This window comes from Siphateles boraxobius, unplaced genomic scaffold (genome assembly GCF_051911475.1).
Source record: "Siphateles boraxobius isolate OS27281-9 unplaced genomic scaffold, OSU_SipBor_1 65, whole genome shotgun sequence".
In the NCBI taxonomy this organism is placed as follows: domain Eukaryota; kingdom Metazoa; phylum Chordata; class Actinopteri; order Cypriniformes; family Leuciscidae; genus Siphateles; species Siphateles boraxobius.
Genome location: NW_027509192.1, coordinates 6,531,638 through 6,548,454, shown reverse-complemented (window position 1 = coordinate 6,548,454; position 16,817 = coordinate 6,531,638). Strand labels below are relative to the sequence as shown.

The 16,817-nt window shown below is 35.9% G+C and overlaps 2 protein-coding genes across 3 annotated transcripts in view; both read left to right on the top strand.

The window, feature by feature from the left end:
- fa2h (fatty acid 2-hydroxylase) overlaps nt 1-1,763 on the top strand; it is a 32,287-nt gene extending 30,524 nt beyond the window's left edge. The window contains exons 6-7 of the mRNA XM_077210485.1: nt 582-834; nt 1,560-1,763. Of these exons, the coding sequence (XP_077066600.1) occupies nt 582-834; nt 1,560-1,627 (321 nt within the window). The 3' untranslated portion in view covers nt 1,628-1,763. The remainder of the gene's footprint in view (nt 1-581; nt 835-1,559) is intronic.
- A 3,674-nt stretch (nt 1,764-5,437) lies between these two features.
- On the top strand, nt 5,438-16,748 carry ano10b (anoctamin 10b). Of its 2 annotated transcripts, XM_077210482.1 has the most exons (14): nt 5,438-5,568; nt 5,656-5,724; nt 6,981-7,197; nt 10,134-10,307; nt 10,551-10,691; nt 12,088-12,207; nt 13,156-13,794; nt 13,878-13,933; nt 14,111-14,185; nt 14,266-14,430; nt 14,513-14,704; nt 14,791-14,928; nt 15,672-15,788; nt 16,133-16,748. In XM_077210482.1, the coding sequence occupies exons 3-14, from the start codon at nt 6,996-6,998 to the stop codon at nt 16,190-16,192; spliced, it is 2,079 nt and encodes a 692-aa protein (XP_077066597.1). In that variant the 5' UTR covers nt 5,438-5,568; nt 5,656-5,724; nt 6,981-6,995; the 3' UTR covers nt 16,193-16,748. The 2 variants fall into 2 exon arrangements, with proteins under 2 accessions (XP_077066597.1, XP_077066598.1); XM_077210483.1 differs by lacking the exon at nt 5,656-5,724 and having other exon boundaries at nt 5,464-5,568.
- Nucleotides 16,749-16,817: the final 69 nt, after the last annotated feature.

Below are 16,817 nucleotides of genomic sequence, written 5' to 3'. Positions count from 1 at the left end.
TTCATTTCAAATTCATTGAGCAGTAATCACAGTAAATTACCGTTAAAATTACAAGAATCAATTAACAGGTAAATACACAAATATCCTGTTCACACATGGCTTTTTACCGACCATTCACACACCAGCACCAAAATATCGGTAAATTCTGTGATGTCGGTCATCGGATATGATCTTTAAACGCTGAGCCGTTGTCTTCATTCGCCTGCACAAGGATCGCACAGAATGCTTTTTTGCTCAAAGATGTCCATCTAGCGTATATTGGCATACTGTAGAAAAACGATTAAAAAGCAGCGGAGCTTACTGTACTGTACAGCACAGAGCAAACGTGTCAACTTTATGATTGGCCAAGGCAGACTGCCAGCGGGTTCTGACTTCGTACATGCTCAAAACCGGTAATTTTCATTATTTTTTCACTCACAGCATCATAGCGGTAATTTACTGTTAATATTACAACTTTACTGGTACCTTCTGAAAAGATCCTGTTCACACATGATCTCTTACCTGTAATTTGCCAGTAAAGGCTGTACGTGTGAAAGGGGCTATTGATGAAACCAACCAAACTCTCTTTTCTTACCCATCAGTCTCCGTTTGATGGCTCTCGTCTGGTATTTCCTCCGAGTCTGGCCGCCATCGCCGCTGGCGCTTTTTACCTGATACTCATGCAACTGATGTCTGAGGGATTGGGAACCTCCCTGTTTGTTGGGGGTGTGTGTGGATATGTGGTCTACGACATGATCCACTACTACCTGCACTACGGCTCGCCACGGAAAGACTCCTACTTGTATGGGCTGAAAGCGTACCATGTCAAACACCACTTTGAACACCAAAGGGCAGGTGAGGACATAATATTTTGAGGCATCAGTCATTAGAGCATCTCTCTACAAAATAGTGGATAAAGTGGCTGTATTTTATGCAAGCTAAGACCAGTTATATTAAATGCATTTTAAATAAATACGTTTACATTTACATTACCAAGGAGGATAACTATAAAGATAACGACAAATATTTAGTTCTAAAAAATCTTTCTCAATATTAAAGAATAGCAGAGTTCACACCACAGCTATAACGATAACGGCACAGAGAAACTATATTGTTGTCACAGAAAATTACACTATTAAAAATAAAAAACTCCAAAATGTATCACTTAACTATTTGTGTATATATATATATATATACATATATATATATCAAACATATATTATTTTTTATAAAAGTTATATTTCCTAATAAGATCTATACGATTTCAAGTATGCCACCCAGGTTGTTTGTAAAAAACGTTCAGAAGCCCTCAGGGAAAGATAAACTTTTTCCCCGCCAGTGACCATGTTTACACTGTTATACGGTAGGGGGCGCTATTATGCATCTTTTGAAAGAGTATAGAATTTTTTTTTAAACGCTGGTGGGGAAAGAGTTAATATTTATTCTATAATATTTAATATTAATATATAACATTTAATATTTTAAAATATTTAATTTTATTTATTTATTACGTTTAAACTGCTTTTTTAACGGTTTCATCTCCTTTTTAAAAGCTTCTGTTTATTCTGAATTTTCTCCAGGTTTTGGAATCACCACCAGATTCTGGGACTACCCCTTCGACACAGTCATCCCAGAGCAGACGTTTTAGAAGATCCCTTTTTTGCCACAATGACCAAATCAAAATGCCCAACAAACTCCCATAAGCCTCTCCCTTCTGCATTCTCCTTCTGTCACCATTTTAGATACAGTCTTACCCTACTGCTGCTACCAGCCATAGTCTTAGGTTCTTCATCATCATCATCATCATCATCAATTTTACAAGAAGGGGGAGTGCCTGAAACATAGAGAATCACAGAATGTCAAGCTATATAAATATTTATATAATGTGTATGTATGTACTGATGAATCAAGCGTTGGATGAAATCTGTAAATGTCTTTATTAGAGGCACCAAAATATCAAACTCCGTTTTTTCCCATCCATGTAATGTTAGGACAGGTATAGACAAGACAGGGACCGGTAAGTGTGGGACGGTGTGTGAAGGTGCGAGTGGAAATGAATTCTTAGTCGTAGTGTTAAGAAGCTGAAGGCAAGCAGAAGGAGGTTCTTTAGGTGGCCACGTGAGCCATTGCCATTAAGGAAAACTCAGGAAAGTCTCAGATGCTTTAATTCTTCTCAGTGTTGATGTTTCCCACAGCTGTCTGTCAAAACTTTGCTCCGCCCTCATTATGATGTTTCATGCTGCTCTGGTGATCTTGCGTTTTCTGTCTCGTCTCACCCACTTTGAGGTGTTTTTTTTTGTCAATTGACTTACTAATATCGTGATCCGGAGGATGTCACAAGTAGCTGTTCCTCGAGTAATATGTTACATATCCAGAGAGATATTAAGTTATTGAGGATTGAAGTTGGCTTTTGGTTCTCCTGACTAACACATGGGGACGATTAGGCACTTTGGTCTGGTGGTGAGGGCATGAAGCGGGGTGCACGGGCCTCTCCTGTCGGTGAGGGTTGCCAGCCGTACGTAGCTGTCATAGGGTGGAGGGTCTATAGAAATCCTCTGTCGTCATCGTAGATCTAGCCGGCGCAACCATTACATCTGGTGTGACGATCTGTTGCATCTGACCAGGCGTCAGGAGAGCGAGAACATCCTCGGCTGATCTCTCATCCGTTCATACGGCAGATTTCGGACACTTTTGTATTGTTTCCCTGCTTGTTTTAACCCCTGCCTTTGTCTTGACACGGTTTAATAATGTTGGAATAATGGGATATTTCCCAGAAAAAGCTGTTGCCACATTTAACACACCTTCATACAGTCATTTTGAGCGTAATTAATGTTTCAGTGATAGTACGTTCATTGATTTCCTAATTTCTTGGTAAGAGGCCATCTTATCCTGGTTTGTTCTTGAATTTAAATCTATGAAGATAAAGATTAAATGTATATGATATATTTAAGGAAAAATGATCCCGATGTGCCTTCCCTACCTTCCTTCTCCTTCCTAACCAATTAGATCGCATAATTGGTTTGACGTTTCAGCCAAAAGTCATGGAAGGACATTTGAGTAGGGCTTTTCTTCATACCGTGATTGAATGGCACAAAACGAATAAAATACAAGTGGACATTGTAATGAATTTTGATTATTTTGTAACTGTGACGCCCTCCTGAGCTTACATGGACAGATCCCATGTCATAGGAGAATGCTTTCAGTTGAAGCACGTTAGCAGATATATATATATATATATATATATATATTATCTGTTGACTTGTAATCACAATGGGAGCTTTTAATTCAGACAAATTGTTTTAGCTACAAATGCCTCTTATAAATCTGTTTACTACTATGTATTTTTATTTTGGATTTAAAATTTCTATGCAAATGCAATTGTATTTGTAAATAAACTTGTGTATATTTCTGAGGAAATCTGGTGGTGTTTTTATTGAATTGTTTTTTTATTAGCCATTACATTTTTACAATACAATTACATACAAAACATTCACAAAAAAACATGTCAAAGTTATTTTCAGTGTGATATCCTGAAACTAAAAATGCGTTATATTAAATGTACATATACACTACTATTTAAAAGTTTGGAGTTGATTTGTAATGTTTTTGAAAGAAGGTTACCAAGGTTGCATTTATTTGATCAAAAATACAGTAAAAACAGTAATACAATGAAATCTTTTTACAATTTAAAATAGATATTTTGTTTTTTAAAGTATTGTAATTTATAATTTACAGCATCATTATTCCAGTCTTCACATGCGTCACATGATCCTTCAGAAATCTTTCTAATATGCTGATTTGATGCTCAAGAAACATTTCCATATGTTGAGCAGCTTAATATATTTGCATGAGCTGTGATCTATTTTTGAGGATTCTTTAATGAATATTAAGTTCAAAAGAACAGTATTTATTTGAAATGGATTTTTTGTAAAATGTTTTACTGCCACCTTTGATCTATTTAACATGTCCCTGCTGAACTAAAAGCCTTTTCTTTAAAAACGTACTGAATCCCAATATTTTGTGTGTGTGTGTATGTATATCTTGGTGATTCTATGGGTCATCTCACGCCATACGCTGTCCATGTGTTTTGTTGCTGATGATTATCCGGGGTAGGTCGCCAGGTCTTTCCCCAACCCTCCCCATTACATGGCTTGGTTGGTTGGGATTCACACCCACACGTATTCACACCTACAGACAATTTAGCGACTCCAATGCACATACTGCATGTTTTTGGATTATGGGGGAAACCGGAGGAAATTCAATCAGACAGGGAAGGGAGAACATGCAAACTCCACACAGAAAGGCCTCCTGGTTCAGCTGAGACTCGAACCAGTGACCTCTACCCACTGAGCCACGACAGTATACAGCTTTGTTCATTCATTATATGTACAGAAAGAGTTGCCAACTGTTAGCAGTTCTGGTCATTTGCATGAATCTATTTACAAAGCCAACAATCCTGTTCATCCAGTCTTATGTCTCCACCCACTCTGTGGTTTTAGTAGCGTAATAACAATGAACACTGTCTAAATGCGCATGCATTTCCACAGGATAGTGTAATCATTTTCTCATGTTACAGCTGTGTCATTTGGTTAACTTTTGCTTTAAAAAGAAAGTGAATTAATGAAGATATTACAGTGAATATGCTAGTCAAGTCACCTTTATTTATAGCGCTTTATGCAATACAGATTGTTTCAAAGCAGCTTTACAGTAATAAAAAGGAAAATAATGATCAATTGTGCAATAATAATTCAATTCTGCTATAAAGCAGCTCTAAAAAGACAAGTGTTATTGTTCAGCTGAAGCCAGTTCGGTATTAATTTAGTTCAGTTCAATGACTGTGTAAAGTTGAAATTATGAAATTCAATTCACCATAAAGCAGTTCTGGAGAAAAAAAAGTCCTAGTAGTGACTAGTGTTAATGAAAACAAAAATAAATAGAAAATGACCAAAAAAGTACAAAAGTACAAAATAAAGCACAGGAAACACTTCAAAATAAAAGTCCAAGGACAGACACAAAGCACATGTAACAATAATGTATATTTTAAAAACATTTAAATTCAGTTAAATTCGTTATTTTATAATTGTTATCTGAAAAATTAGATAAAGTAAAATTAAATAGAAAATCATCACAAATTAATTTCAGTTTTGCTACATATATAGTGAATTATAATATATATTATGTAAATATTTATATATATTTATTTAAGTTATAATAATATATCTATAATGTATTACAAATTAGAAAAATAAATCTAATTTGATTTAAAAAAAAAAACTAAATTACTCCTTGTAGTCCACTGCACATGCTCAGATGTGTATTGTGCACTGTGCATTGTGCGTATTGGTCATATTTTCTATGACAACTATAAATTGAAAGTATCCAACAGGCTAGCCACATGCTATTTTCAAAAACAAACATGGCACGCAATAGGACCCAGATGTGCACACGGACAGCAGAAATGCAGTCACCATCAGAAAAAAATGAAAAGGTCCCTCCACACCCTAAAGGCTGGGAGGAGAAAGTGAGAAACGTTCTGCTGCATTCTTGTTCTCTCCAAGTAAACCAGCGAATGGATTGGCTCTGAACAGGGTAAGTGTGGTCAACAACCCATCCTCGTAGTGTTTCGTGTTTCAGTGTCTGTGTGTGAGTTTTCACACTTCAGTTGGTTTTAAACAGAACACTGAAAGGGGTGTGAACATCAACAACACACACAAGCGCTCCGAGAGAAGGTCCTGCCGTTGACAGGTATCCTGCAGAACTATCTCCTTTCCATTTCCTTACCCTCTCTCACTCTCACTATAACTTGCTGTTTTCCTGTTTATTGTTTAGTTCCACTCTCATCTTAGTTGAACGGACAAATTTTGGCATTGTAAACAAAGGCTGCAGACAGAGGATATGACCTTATTTGAGAGTACTTTGGTGAATTCAGTCCTTAAGTAATGCTACTTTTCTCTCTATTAGTATATATGTAGTTTAGTACGACACTGTAAAAAGATGTTTTGCTTTGTTTAAGCTTGTCAGTTGTCTAGGCTTTCAGGAAGCCAGATATCTGCTAGCTCATGCACTCTCACGTGTTTGCATTTACTGGAGGTGATTTGAATGAACTGTAGATGTATGCCTCTTTATTAGACTGTTATAGCCTATATAGTTCGACTTTTATCTCTTTACTCAGTTGTAATAATTGTTTAATCTTTATAGACATTCTTTATAAGCACTTTCCACGAATGGCTCAAGATGTTTTTAAAGCATTAGAGCGACAAAACTATTAGAAATATTTGATGAACTATAATATTATATAAATTAACATAACATGAAAAGTATCTCTTGCAAATGTTGGTATACCCCCTTTTCAAATTTTGATTTTGTCCTCAGAGGGCTTGACCTTTTTAACTATATCTAACAATTAAAATCACACAACTATGTCATACTTTTTCAGATTATTTGATCAATATGTACTTTAATGTAAAAAAACAACAACTATTTAAGTATTTTTATGACCCAATATTGATTTTTAATCATTTATTTTATACATTTTAAATAATAAATGTATTTTTATATATTCAAATATATTATACATTTTAAATATAATTAAAAGAATGACATATAAATATAATAAATTACTAAATATGTTTATTAAATAGCAAATTCACTCAAATCAGAGTTTTTAAATATCCTATATTTAGACCCAGTTTTTGTCACTCTCAACAAACACATTTTCTCAAAAAACAAATATTTATATCTATTATATAATATATAATTTTAAAATACATATGATTGTTATATTTACTAATGTAATATGTAATAATAATATTATAGTTTAAATAGTTTTAATAATAATATCATAATTTATTGTAATAATTAATAATTTACAAGCAAATTTACAAATTTACTTTTTTTGTGCTCGACTCTTGGAAAATGATTAATATACAGTAAAATGGAGAACACAGTGAGATATTTTGAAGATCAAAATAAAAACAGACATACTCTCTCATGGGTTACAGTTCCACAGGGACACCATGACGTCCCAGAAGGAACCTCAAGGGGAATTTTCAACTCTGACCAAGGTGACAGGGCCCAGCTCCTGGTCCCGCGTCAGTTGTCCCTGCTGTATCTCCAGCCACATAGAGCCTTTGGTTCTGATCCAGCTGGCTGAGAGTGTCCAGCCCATCACCAAACAGTGGATCATGTCCATGATATCTGCACCTGTGAAGGCTGGAGGTGAGAAGGACACTTTTTTTTATATTCACACCTGCTGTCACACCAAATCTAACTTTATATTACCTTAATCACTGTCTTGTTGGCTAAAACATAGCACCATTTTGAAACATGTCAGCAACTCAACTGTTAGCTAGGCTTAAAATATTTTGTCATAGCGGGGTTAGTTGTGGCACAGTGTTACAACTAAGCCCCCAAGTGTACAACGATAATGAAATGAAAACTGGGAGCCACACAACTTTTCAGGTTTGAGTATTTATTTATTTATTTTGCCCCATTTAACTTTGTTGGACTTTCACAAACAATATTGGAATTAAAATGTCAAAGTATGATTTTTTTCACATTTGTTTACAATGCATTGATCACTTGTTTATTTATTAATATAGCATGTTTTTCATGCAAAAAAAACAAAACTTTAAAATTTGATTTTAAGCTTGTTTTTATTATCATTACTGTTATTATGATTAATAATAATAATTTTGCATGCAGCTGCCACACACAAATATAATTCAATTGCAATTACAATATTTTATTTATTTATTTATTTATTGCAAAACTGTGCAGCCCTTTCCTATATCTCTATCCATGATATTGATCCATAAAAGAAGGATGATGGGATGAGGCATGGATGTATGGATATCTATCTATACAGATGCACAAACAATATCAAACTATACAGATACAATAGTACTGAATTACTGTATATGTGTTACACACAAGTGTTACAACTAACCGCTCTGTCAGTTACAATTAACCCTACATATGGGGTATACTATATAGCACAACAAACATCATATGGAAGATTAAATAAGATTACTTTTTTCCATTAATATGTAAGATTTACTATAGGCTATTTCACGGGGTAGGCTACACAGAATTTTCTTCAGCACCAAATAACAATGACTTTAATATCAGTAGGCTATTTATTTCTTACCATTGAATTGCACAGTTTAGCGGGACATAGGGGAGAGCGGGGCACAACCTAACACATTTTGGTTTTGGCTCAATTATTAAAAAAATTATTAAGTTAGATTCATCTTTCTTTTTACACAAGCAACATACACATCTCTGCTACAAATGAACACTTAAAGTTTTTTTTCTAGAACCTACCATTTTCGTACAGTTGCACTGAAAGTGACAGAAGTCTAAATGTTACAACTTACCCCATATACCCCAAATGTTACAGCTTACCCCATAAACACACATCATTCAGTACTATTATATCTGTATAGTTTGATATTGTTTTTGTGCATCTGTATAGATAGATATCCATACATCCATCCCTAATCCAATCATCATTCTGTTATGGATCAATATCATGGATAGAGATATAGGACAGGGCTGCACAGTTTTGCAATAAATAAATAAATAAATAAATAAAATCATCAAATATTGTAATTGCAATTGAATTACATTTGTGTGTGGCAGCTGACTGTAAAATTATTATTATTAATAATAATAACGGTAAAAATAATAAAAACGAGCTTAAAATAAAATTTTAATGGGTTTATTGCATTAAAAACAGGCTAAACAAGTGATCAATGCATAGTAAACAAAAAAATCATAATAATTCCAAAATTGTTTGTGAAAGTCCAACAAAGTTAAATATATAAATAAATACTCAAACCAAATGACTCCCCTGTCAATTATTTTTTCCATATGAAAACATTAGACTTTTAACATTTATTTTGCCTATTGTTAACATTGTTGCTGCTGATGCTTATAAATGATATGTATAATTTAGATATAAATTATATAATGTAATAATATAAATGTTTTTATTGTAATTTGCTTAGTTTACCATTTATGAAAACAAATAAACATATCCAAATATGTTAGAATAGTTTTTGTGCTTTATTTTTTACCTCATCAAAGCTTTTATTTTTAAACAAAGACACTTAACTTAGTAACAGTGCACTTTATTTTTTGGACTCAGACCCCTCTATTTATTTGTGTATAAATATCAAGGTTTTTTTTGTATGCAAGGAGGGAGTGATTGTTATAAATAAAATGGTTTGTTCAGTTCATTTGTGTTGTAATAATTGTGCCAAAAACAGTAGTATAACAGTAAATAAATATCGGTTCTGCATATCGGTTATCGGGCACATACACATGCAAATAATCTGTATCGGTATCGGTTATAAAAAATCAATATCGGTCGATCACTAGTTACAAAACGGTGCTATGTTTTAGCCAACAAGACAGTGATTAATGTCAGATAAAGTTAGATTTGGTGACGTACACACCACACTCAGAAACCGAAAAAGACCTATGATGAAAAAATGTACTTGCATTGTGTCAAAACACTCTTTGTCCAGTATCTTCACGAAATCTTATCAAAACTTTCCACAAATTCGCGGGACAGCGTCTTCTGGCAGCAGGAGAAAAAGAGCGGAAACACACCCGCTTGATCCTGACTAACTATGTAAAAGGTCCGCGTTACATTTAACCCCGCGCTCCCCTACTTCTATTTGGTCCGTTCCCTTCAATAAGGGTGCAAAGATCGAAACGACTGTCAGTCAGTCAGGCACTAAAACGAAATGACCGTTAAATTACGCGAGTGCGCGCTTTTCTGTGGAAGACAAGAGAAAGCGCGTTGAGATCAGATGCGCGAAGTTGATGAAAATAGAAAAAAATCCACAAATTTATGATTTTTATGCTTAATCCCTTTAGCCATTAAGTTGGATTTATCTGATCATTAACACGTTCTGGGAAAGTTTTTTTTATGGTTGCAAATAAATCCTAAAAAGAACGTGCCCTAAACGTTAGTTGGTTCTCAAAAAATAACCAAATGGGAACCTGATCTAACGTTGGGAGAACGTTCTGTGTTTGCTGGGAATTCAACGGCCCTTCGTTGATTATTCCTTTTAGCCTGTAACAATAATAATACAAATATAAAAAATAACTTTTATAACTCAACCTTCTTCCTTGTTGTTCAGGGGCTCAACTTTTAGTTCACCCCGGAGAGGACATGAAAGGGGATATGATAGTTGTGGCTGCCCCTCGATGTACCCTTCTTAGGGTGACTGAAGACCTTGGCTTATGCAAAACCTATCAAGATGGAAACATGACGGCCTTCTCCTTTGATGACCGCGACAACTTTTGCAACATTGGTGAGGACACGCTACACAATAAATAAAATAATACAAGATTGTGCTTGCTCACTGACATTGCCTCAATCTCAATTTGCACATTTCTACTATGCACTAAACGTATGTTCTTCACTGGTGAATACTTTTAACTATGCATTTTATTTTGATAACATTTTAGCGTCTGTGTTCTGTTGGCATGTAAACATTAGCATCTGGCTAATGTTATTATACCAAAAATTCGTTGTTATTTCACTCTTTCTGCAGATGACATGCAGAAGTTCCTGACGCTGGCAGAGAGGCAGTATATAGTCAAATATGAATTGGATTCCATGAGAGCCATGGAGGACCAGCGAATCCCAGGAATCCCAACACCCAAGGGGAAGTTGAAAGCCAGAGTGAGCATCTGTGAGTATGTGTATGTGCATGTGTATGTATATTTTTCACCTTCTTGGAATGAAAAAATGTTGGCTTAGACATTTGTGCATAAAATACGATAAAAAATGTAAAGATAATCACATTCATTTTCAACTGGCGGTGTTACATCAAACAGATGAACTGCATAATATAATGTTCCAATCCAATCTGACCTCTGACCTGTAATGCTGCCTGAATCATAAGCATACACTCTTCGTTCGTTGGTCAGAGGAGAACTGGCCTCCCGACTGAGCCTGGGTTCTCACAAGGTTTTTTTCTCCATTCTGTCACCTGATGGAGTTTTGTTTCGTTGCCACAGTCGTCTTTTTCGCCTTTCTTCTCCTTTGTCGCGATTGGCTTTTGGCTTGCTTAGGTGGGGACATTTAATTTTATATTTAACAATATTTTTATAACATTATTTTCCTGTCATCTCTGTAAAGCTGCTTTGAAACAATATGTATTGTAAAAAGCGCTATATAAATAAATGTGACTTGACTTGACTTCCGATTAGCATACTATCATAATCATTTTTGCAGCCTGCCGTATACTGTGTTCAGTATGCATGTTTTCTGTAGAAGAGTGTGTCTGTGTAGTATACATCATCCCACAATGCAGTGCACACAACTGTGTCCGAAATCGCATACTCTCTGTACTTAAGTACTCACTTGGCGAGCACTAAAAAAGTGTTATATATAGTATGAATGTTGAATGTATAGTATGACAAGTTGTCATTTTCGCGTGACCTAACAGCGACAGTTGCGTCGCTTCACCGACATTCACAAATCATCTCCCGTGGCCTCATGGGATAGTAAATAATCTTTCCGAAAGTCGTAGGTCATTCGGGTAATTTTTGCCTTCTCTTTTATGAGTACTGTGAATCCGGACTACTTTTGTCACATTCTGTTTTTCACTTACTATATAGTTGGGAAGTATGTAGCTTGTGATTTGGCTCATTATTTGATCATACTGCTAAAAGTTGTAACATTCTTACACAAAATAGGATTGAATTAACTCTTTTTATATATCCAACGACTTCATTTAAACATTTAAACGTGCATATTGTTTTGCACACTATACTTTTATAAAACAACAGACATTATATAGTGTGTTTTAGTAAACAGTGTGCTAGTTTTCGATTCATAACATGCAGTTCCATGAGTCGCCACCAGGCTCCACTCTCCTCTCTCTTTGAACTGCTTAGTCACTGCATGCCGCTCTATCTATCTATCTATCTATCTATCTATCTATCTATCTATCTATCTATCTATCTATCTATCTATCTATCTATCTATCTATCTATCTATCTATCTATCTGTCTGTCTGTCTGTCTGTCTGTCTGTCTGTCCGTCTGTCCGTCCGTTCATCCCTTTCTCTCTCTGTGCTGCAGTACAGAAGCTGGAGAAAGCAGGCGTGATCCGTAACGTCACTCCTCTTCATGAGCAGAAGCTTCTGACAGCTTTGGGGAAGCAGTGGTACTCTCAGAAGAGTCTGTGGGGGCAGCCTTTAGGTACAAACACACACATTCACGTCACGTAACTAATCATTAATTTAGTATGCTTTCTTTTTCTACCCAGCCAATGTTTAAATTATACACAATTATCTTTTGTTCAGGACCATTTAATCCAATTTAATGGGCATAATAAAACTTTATGAAGTCATTTGACTAAAACTCATAAATGTATTATATAATTATATACATACTAATGAATATGAAAATATAAAAATGAAGTAATAATGTTATATGTGTGTGTGACTGTGGTGCAAAGCCATGAGGTGCTTAGATTAACTTAAGCTTCTTAATTTTAGCTTTGGTTGTAGTTAACTTAATATTGTATTTTAATTCATATTTGTATTTTAAAATTATGTTATATATATATATACTGAACAAAATTATTGAACAAAATTATAAATGCAACACTTTTGCCCCCATTTTTCATGAGCTGAATTTAAAGATCTAAGACTTTTTCTATGTACACAAAAGGCATATTTCTATATCCATATCCAGCAACTTCGCACAGCCATTGAAGAGGAGTGGACCAACATTCCACAGGCCACAATCAACAACCTGATCAACTCTATGCGAAGGAGATGTGTTGCTGAGATACTGACTGGTTTTCAGAGAAATAGGCTCTAAAGTCTTTAAAGATCTTTAAATTCAGCTCATCAAAAATGGGGGCAAAAACAAAAGTGTTGCGTTTATAATTTTGTTCAGTGTATATATATACTTCCTGAGTGATCAGCTATGGAAGCACATAGTTTTTCTACCGTGTCTTTTGTTTGCTTCTGTTCTTTTTGGAAACAAGGATAACATTTTTTGTTAAGGAACATGATGATGCATGTATACTTTACTAACACAGATAATCACCAAACTATGGACTCTACATGTATACTAGTTCGTATGTATTATAATAACACTAATAATTCACTCTCTCTCTCTCTCTCTCTCTCTCTACAGACTCCATCCATGCTTATTTTGGTGGCACTATAGCCTATTATTTCAGCTTCTTGGACTACTACACTTTGTCGTTGTTTCCTCCAGCCATTCTGGGCCTCTTCATCACCTTTTTCCTCCCAAGTGCAAACTTCTCCAGTGGAAATAAAACCGCCAGTGAGCCGACAGCACTGAAGGACGGCGATGACCAGCCTTCAGTCAGCTCCTACATGGTCCAGGCAATCTTCAGCATGCTGTGGTCCACGATATTCATGGAGCTGTGGAAGAGGAGGAGTGCGGCCTTATCCTATCGCTGGGGTACTTTCAATTTAGCCGAACAATTCCAAGAGCCCCGACCGGGTTTCCATGGAGAACTTGGCACCAATCCGGTCACAGGCAGACTGGAACCGCTGTTTCCCGATTGGAAGAGGAGGCTTAGGATGGGTCTGGTCTCAGTTCCCGTGGTTGGGGTGTTTTTGGGTCTGGTGGTCATGGGGATGGCAGGTTTCTATTTCTTTGAGCGCATGGTCTCAAACTGGCACAAAGGATCTGGATCATACTTCACTGCACCCTTGATATATATCCCTTCTATAGCCCATATAGTCTACACCAATGTGCTGGGGAATATATATCGTAACGTGGCCTTGCAGTTAACAGAATCAGGTAATCAGGATTATGGAAAAGGACAGGAAAACTGATTTTAATGTTGACAAACACAAAACTTAACTTACTCTCTCTCCTTGCAGAAAATCATAGGGAGGAATCATCTTTTGACTATCATCATACGACCAAAGTCCTTGTGGTGAGTATAGTCATATCCATTTGATCTTCTTTTTTCCAACTCCCCGTCTTTATTCCCTTCCATCTCTGTGATGTAGTCTGTACATCATTGCAGATGTTATACTTAAAAGACCAGAATTTTCTGAAGGACTGAATGAAAACGCCCCATTTGCCTTATCTGTCTCTCTTTCTCATTCAGTTCACCTTTTTCAATAACTTTGCTGTGTTGTTCCACATTGCCTTCTTCAAAGAGGACATGGCTTTACTGCGCAAGGTGAGAATTTCCTTACTCTTGCATATAATCTTAACAACATTAACATCTTCTTAACACAATACCCTTGATTTGGTCCACAGAGACTGGCCTCTCTTCTGATCGTGACCCAGGTAGTGAATCAGTTCACTGAGGTGGTGGTTCCTTTCCTGGTGGACCGTTTCCTCACATCTGCAGACAGGAACCTGAAGGAAGATGATCCAGAGGTGGACCATCTCCAGGCTCAAGGCAGCCTGCCAGCTTTCCCAGTGAGTAGCAATCAAATATTCTCAAATATCAAGAATACAAGAATCGTATTTTTCTTAAATTCTCAATCTTGTTCCTCTGAAGGGGCTGTTTGCTGAGTACATCGAGCTGCTTGTTCAGTTTGGCTACTTGAGTCTTTTCTCTTGCGTCTATCCTCTCACTGCCCCTTTGTTACTGCTCAACAACCTCACAGAGATCCGCACAGATGCCTACAAGCTCTGCAAGCTCTTCAACAAGCCCTTCTCGGCCCCTGTGGCCAACATGGGAGTATGGCAGGTCAGAAATCTGTACATCATATAAGGATGTTTTAAATGCGTTCATGATAATATGAGTCCTAATGTGTGTCTTTGTCTTGTTTACAGCTGGCGTTTGAGGTGCTGAGCTTCATCTCGGTCGTGTCTAACTGCTGGCTGTTGCTTCTGTCCCCAAGTGTGAAGGAACTCACACAGGAAGCCGGCCTCAGCAGCAGCCAAATTCTAGTCATTGCCGTCATTGTGGAGGTTAGTGGAGATTTTGGTACAGCCTCGGAAAGAGTCGAAGGAATTATTTATCAAAAAATGAAAATAGTGACCACAAGCTCCAAAAAGGAAAAAAAAAGTTATAATTTCTTTGACGATGTCAAAATTTGCGTTTTGTCTACCACACATGGGGTTGGAATAACCTGAGGGTTAAAAGTGATCATATTTTCATTTTTGGGTGAACTATTCCTTTAAAGGAATTTGATTAAGGGTGCGTTCAAGTCATGTTGGAAAGATCGCATTTACGAGTTAGATGCGCACATGAACGCCAACACAAAGTCATAATGAGTGAGAAACTCTGGATGTTCTTTGAGCCCAGACTTCTAATTGGAGCTGTGCTGTGAGAAAACATGGCGGATGCTATAGATATGCATGCATCGTCTGTAGTTTACAGTAAATTTGTTTAAAATATATTTTTTTCATTTACAATAAGTTGCATGTACATAATACAACCATATTGTACAATTACAATATAATATTTATAAAGATTCAGTTTACAGCACCTTCATGAATTGAATAAAAACACACAAAAAAAATTGAATGTAGAAAAGGTACATCAACATACTCTGATCAAAGTGTTAATACTTCCCAAATTGTAAATACGAACTTCCCAGAAGGGCTTGAAAGCACTTATCTGAAGTGAATTATCTGGCTGCTGTTTTCACAAGCTCTGTTTGTAAATGAATGTTGTGTCTTGATTGTTTTATTATGCTGTTTTGTTCTAGCACATCCTGATCATGGCGAAGATGATTTTGGCCTTCATGATCCCTGATGAACCGGACTGGGTCCGAATCAAGAGAGAACAAATCGAGTATCACTCCATGCAAGCGCTTAAAAAACAGGTACCACTTTTGCTAACTGTTAGTATTTTAGCATTCTGCTACATTGTTTAACGATGTATATTACATTTAATGTTTTTGTCTACATACAAAGGTGAGAACAAAGTGTAGCTGTAAGTTATTACAATCATGCCTGTCATTTTCAGCAATCTTTTTCCCAATATTAGTTAATAAAGCTGACAGAATGCTAATGTTATTTGTCTTTATTACTTTATGACTCAATTTAAACATGTTTCTCATGGCTCATGAAGACTAAAGGCTTCATGTGGTTACCAAGCAATTATTTTAAAATCTAATGTATGTTATGGATGTAACCAAAAAACTGTCATTAACTTTTTCTCCCTCAGAGAATCAAGAGCTCTCGTGAGGATGAAAAACTCCCCCTGAAGGCTAAAATGGGAGAGTGACCATGGACCATTTCCATGGAGACAATCACAAAAAAGGAGGTGCTTGCCCATGCAGTCACATCACTTAGCCACTGTATACTTAGCTTGCTAATGTACCATATGGCACAGTTTACCAAAGATAACTTCTACAGTTTACAGGGTTTAAGCCACAGTTAATAATTGTTTGCGTCAGTGGTACCTTTTTGAAAACTACTGAAAACAGATGAATAAGGTCAAGGAAGATAAAAATTATGATAGTGGGTTAACATAGACCCATAATGTGCTGTATTAATGATTTTAAAAGAATAGTTCACCACAATCATTATGGTATAATATTTTTCCGGTTGCTGTTCTTTTTGTATATTTGCTTTTACTCATTTTTTTGTAAATATATTGTGACGATTTAAACTTTTTACCCTCAGTTGTATTTTACATTTCATCAAAACAGATCGTATTCTTACAACCGGTATAAATAACCACACAATGCTTGCTTCACTGAATATGTCATATGTATAGTGATGTAAATGGCCTTGAAGAAAACTAATAATAAATATTCAAATGGCTTTAAACTGAGAAAGTCACGTCATGTATCACTGTGGTCTTGTGCACTGATTCTTTGAATTTTAAAAAAAAAATACAACGACAC

What these genes read in the sequence shown, in the direction of transcription:
- ano10b (XM_077210482.1), top strand. Translation starts at nt 6,996, where the DNA reads ATGACGTCCCAGAAGGAACCTCAAGGGGAATTTTCAACTCTGACCAAG. An exon ending in ACATGGCTTTACTGCGCAAG is followed by an intron (nt 14,186 to 14,265) that starts GTGAGAATTTCC and finishes TTTGGTCCACAG; the next exon opens with AGACTGGCCTCTCTTCTGAT. An exon ending in GCAGCCTGCCAGCTTTCCCA is followed by an intron (nt 14,431 to 14,512) that starts GTGAGTAGCAAT and finishes GTTCCTCTGAAG; the next exon opens with GGGCTGTTTGCTGAGTACAT.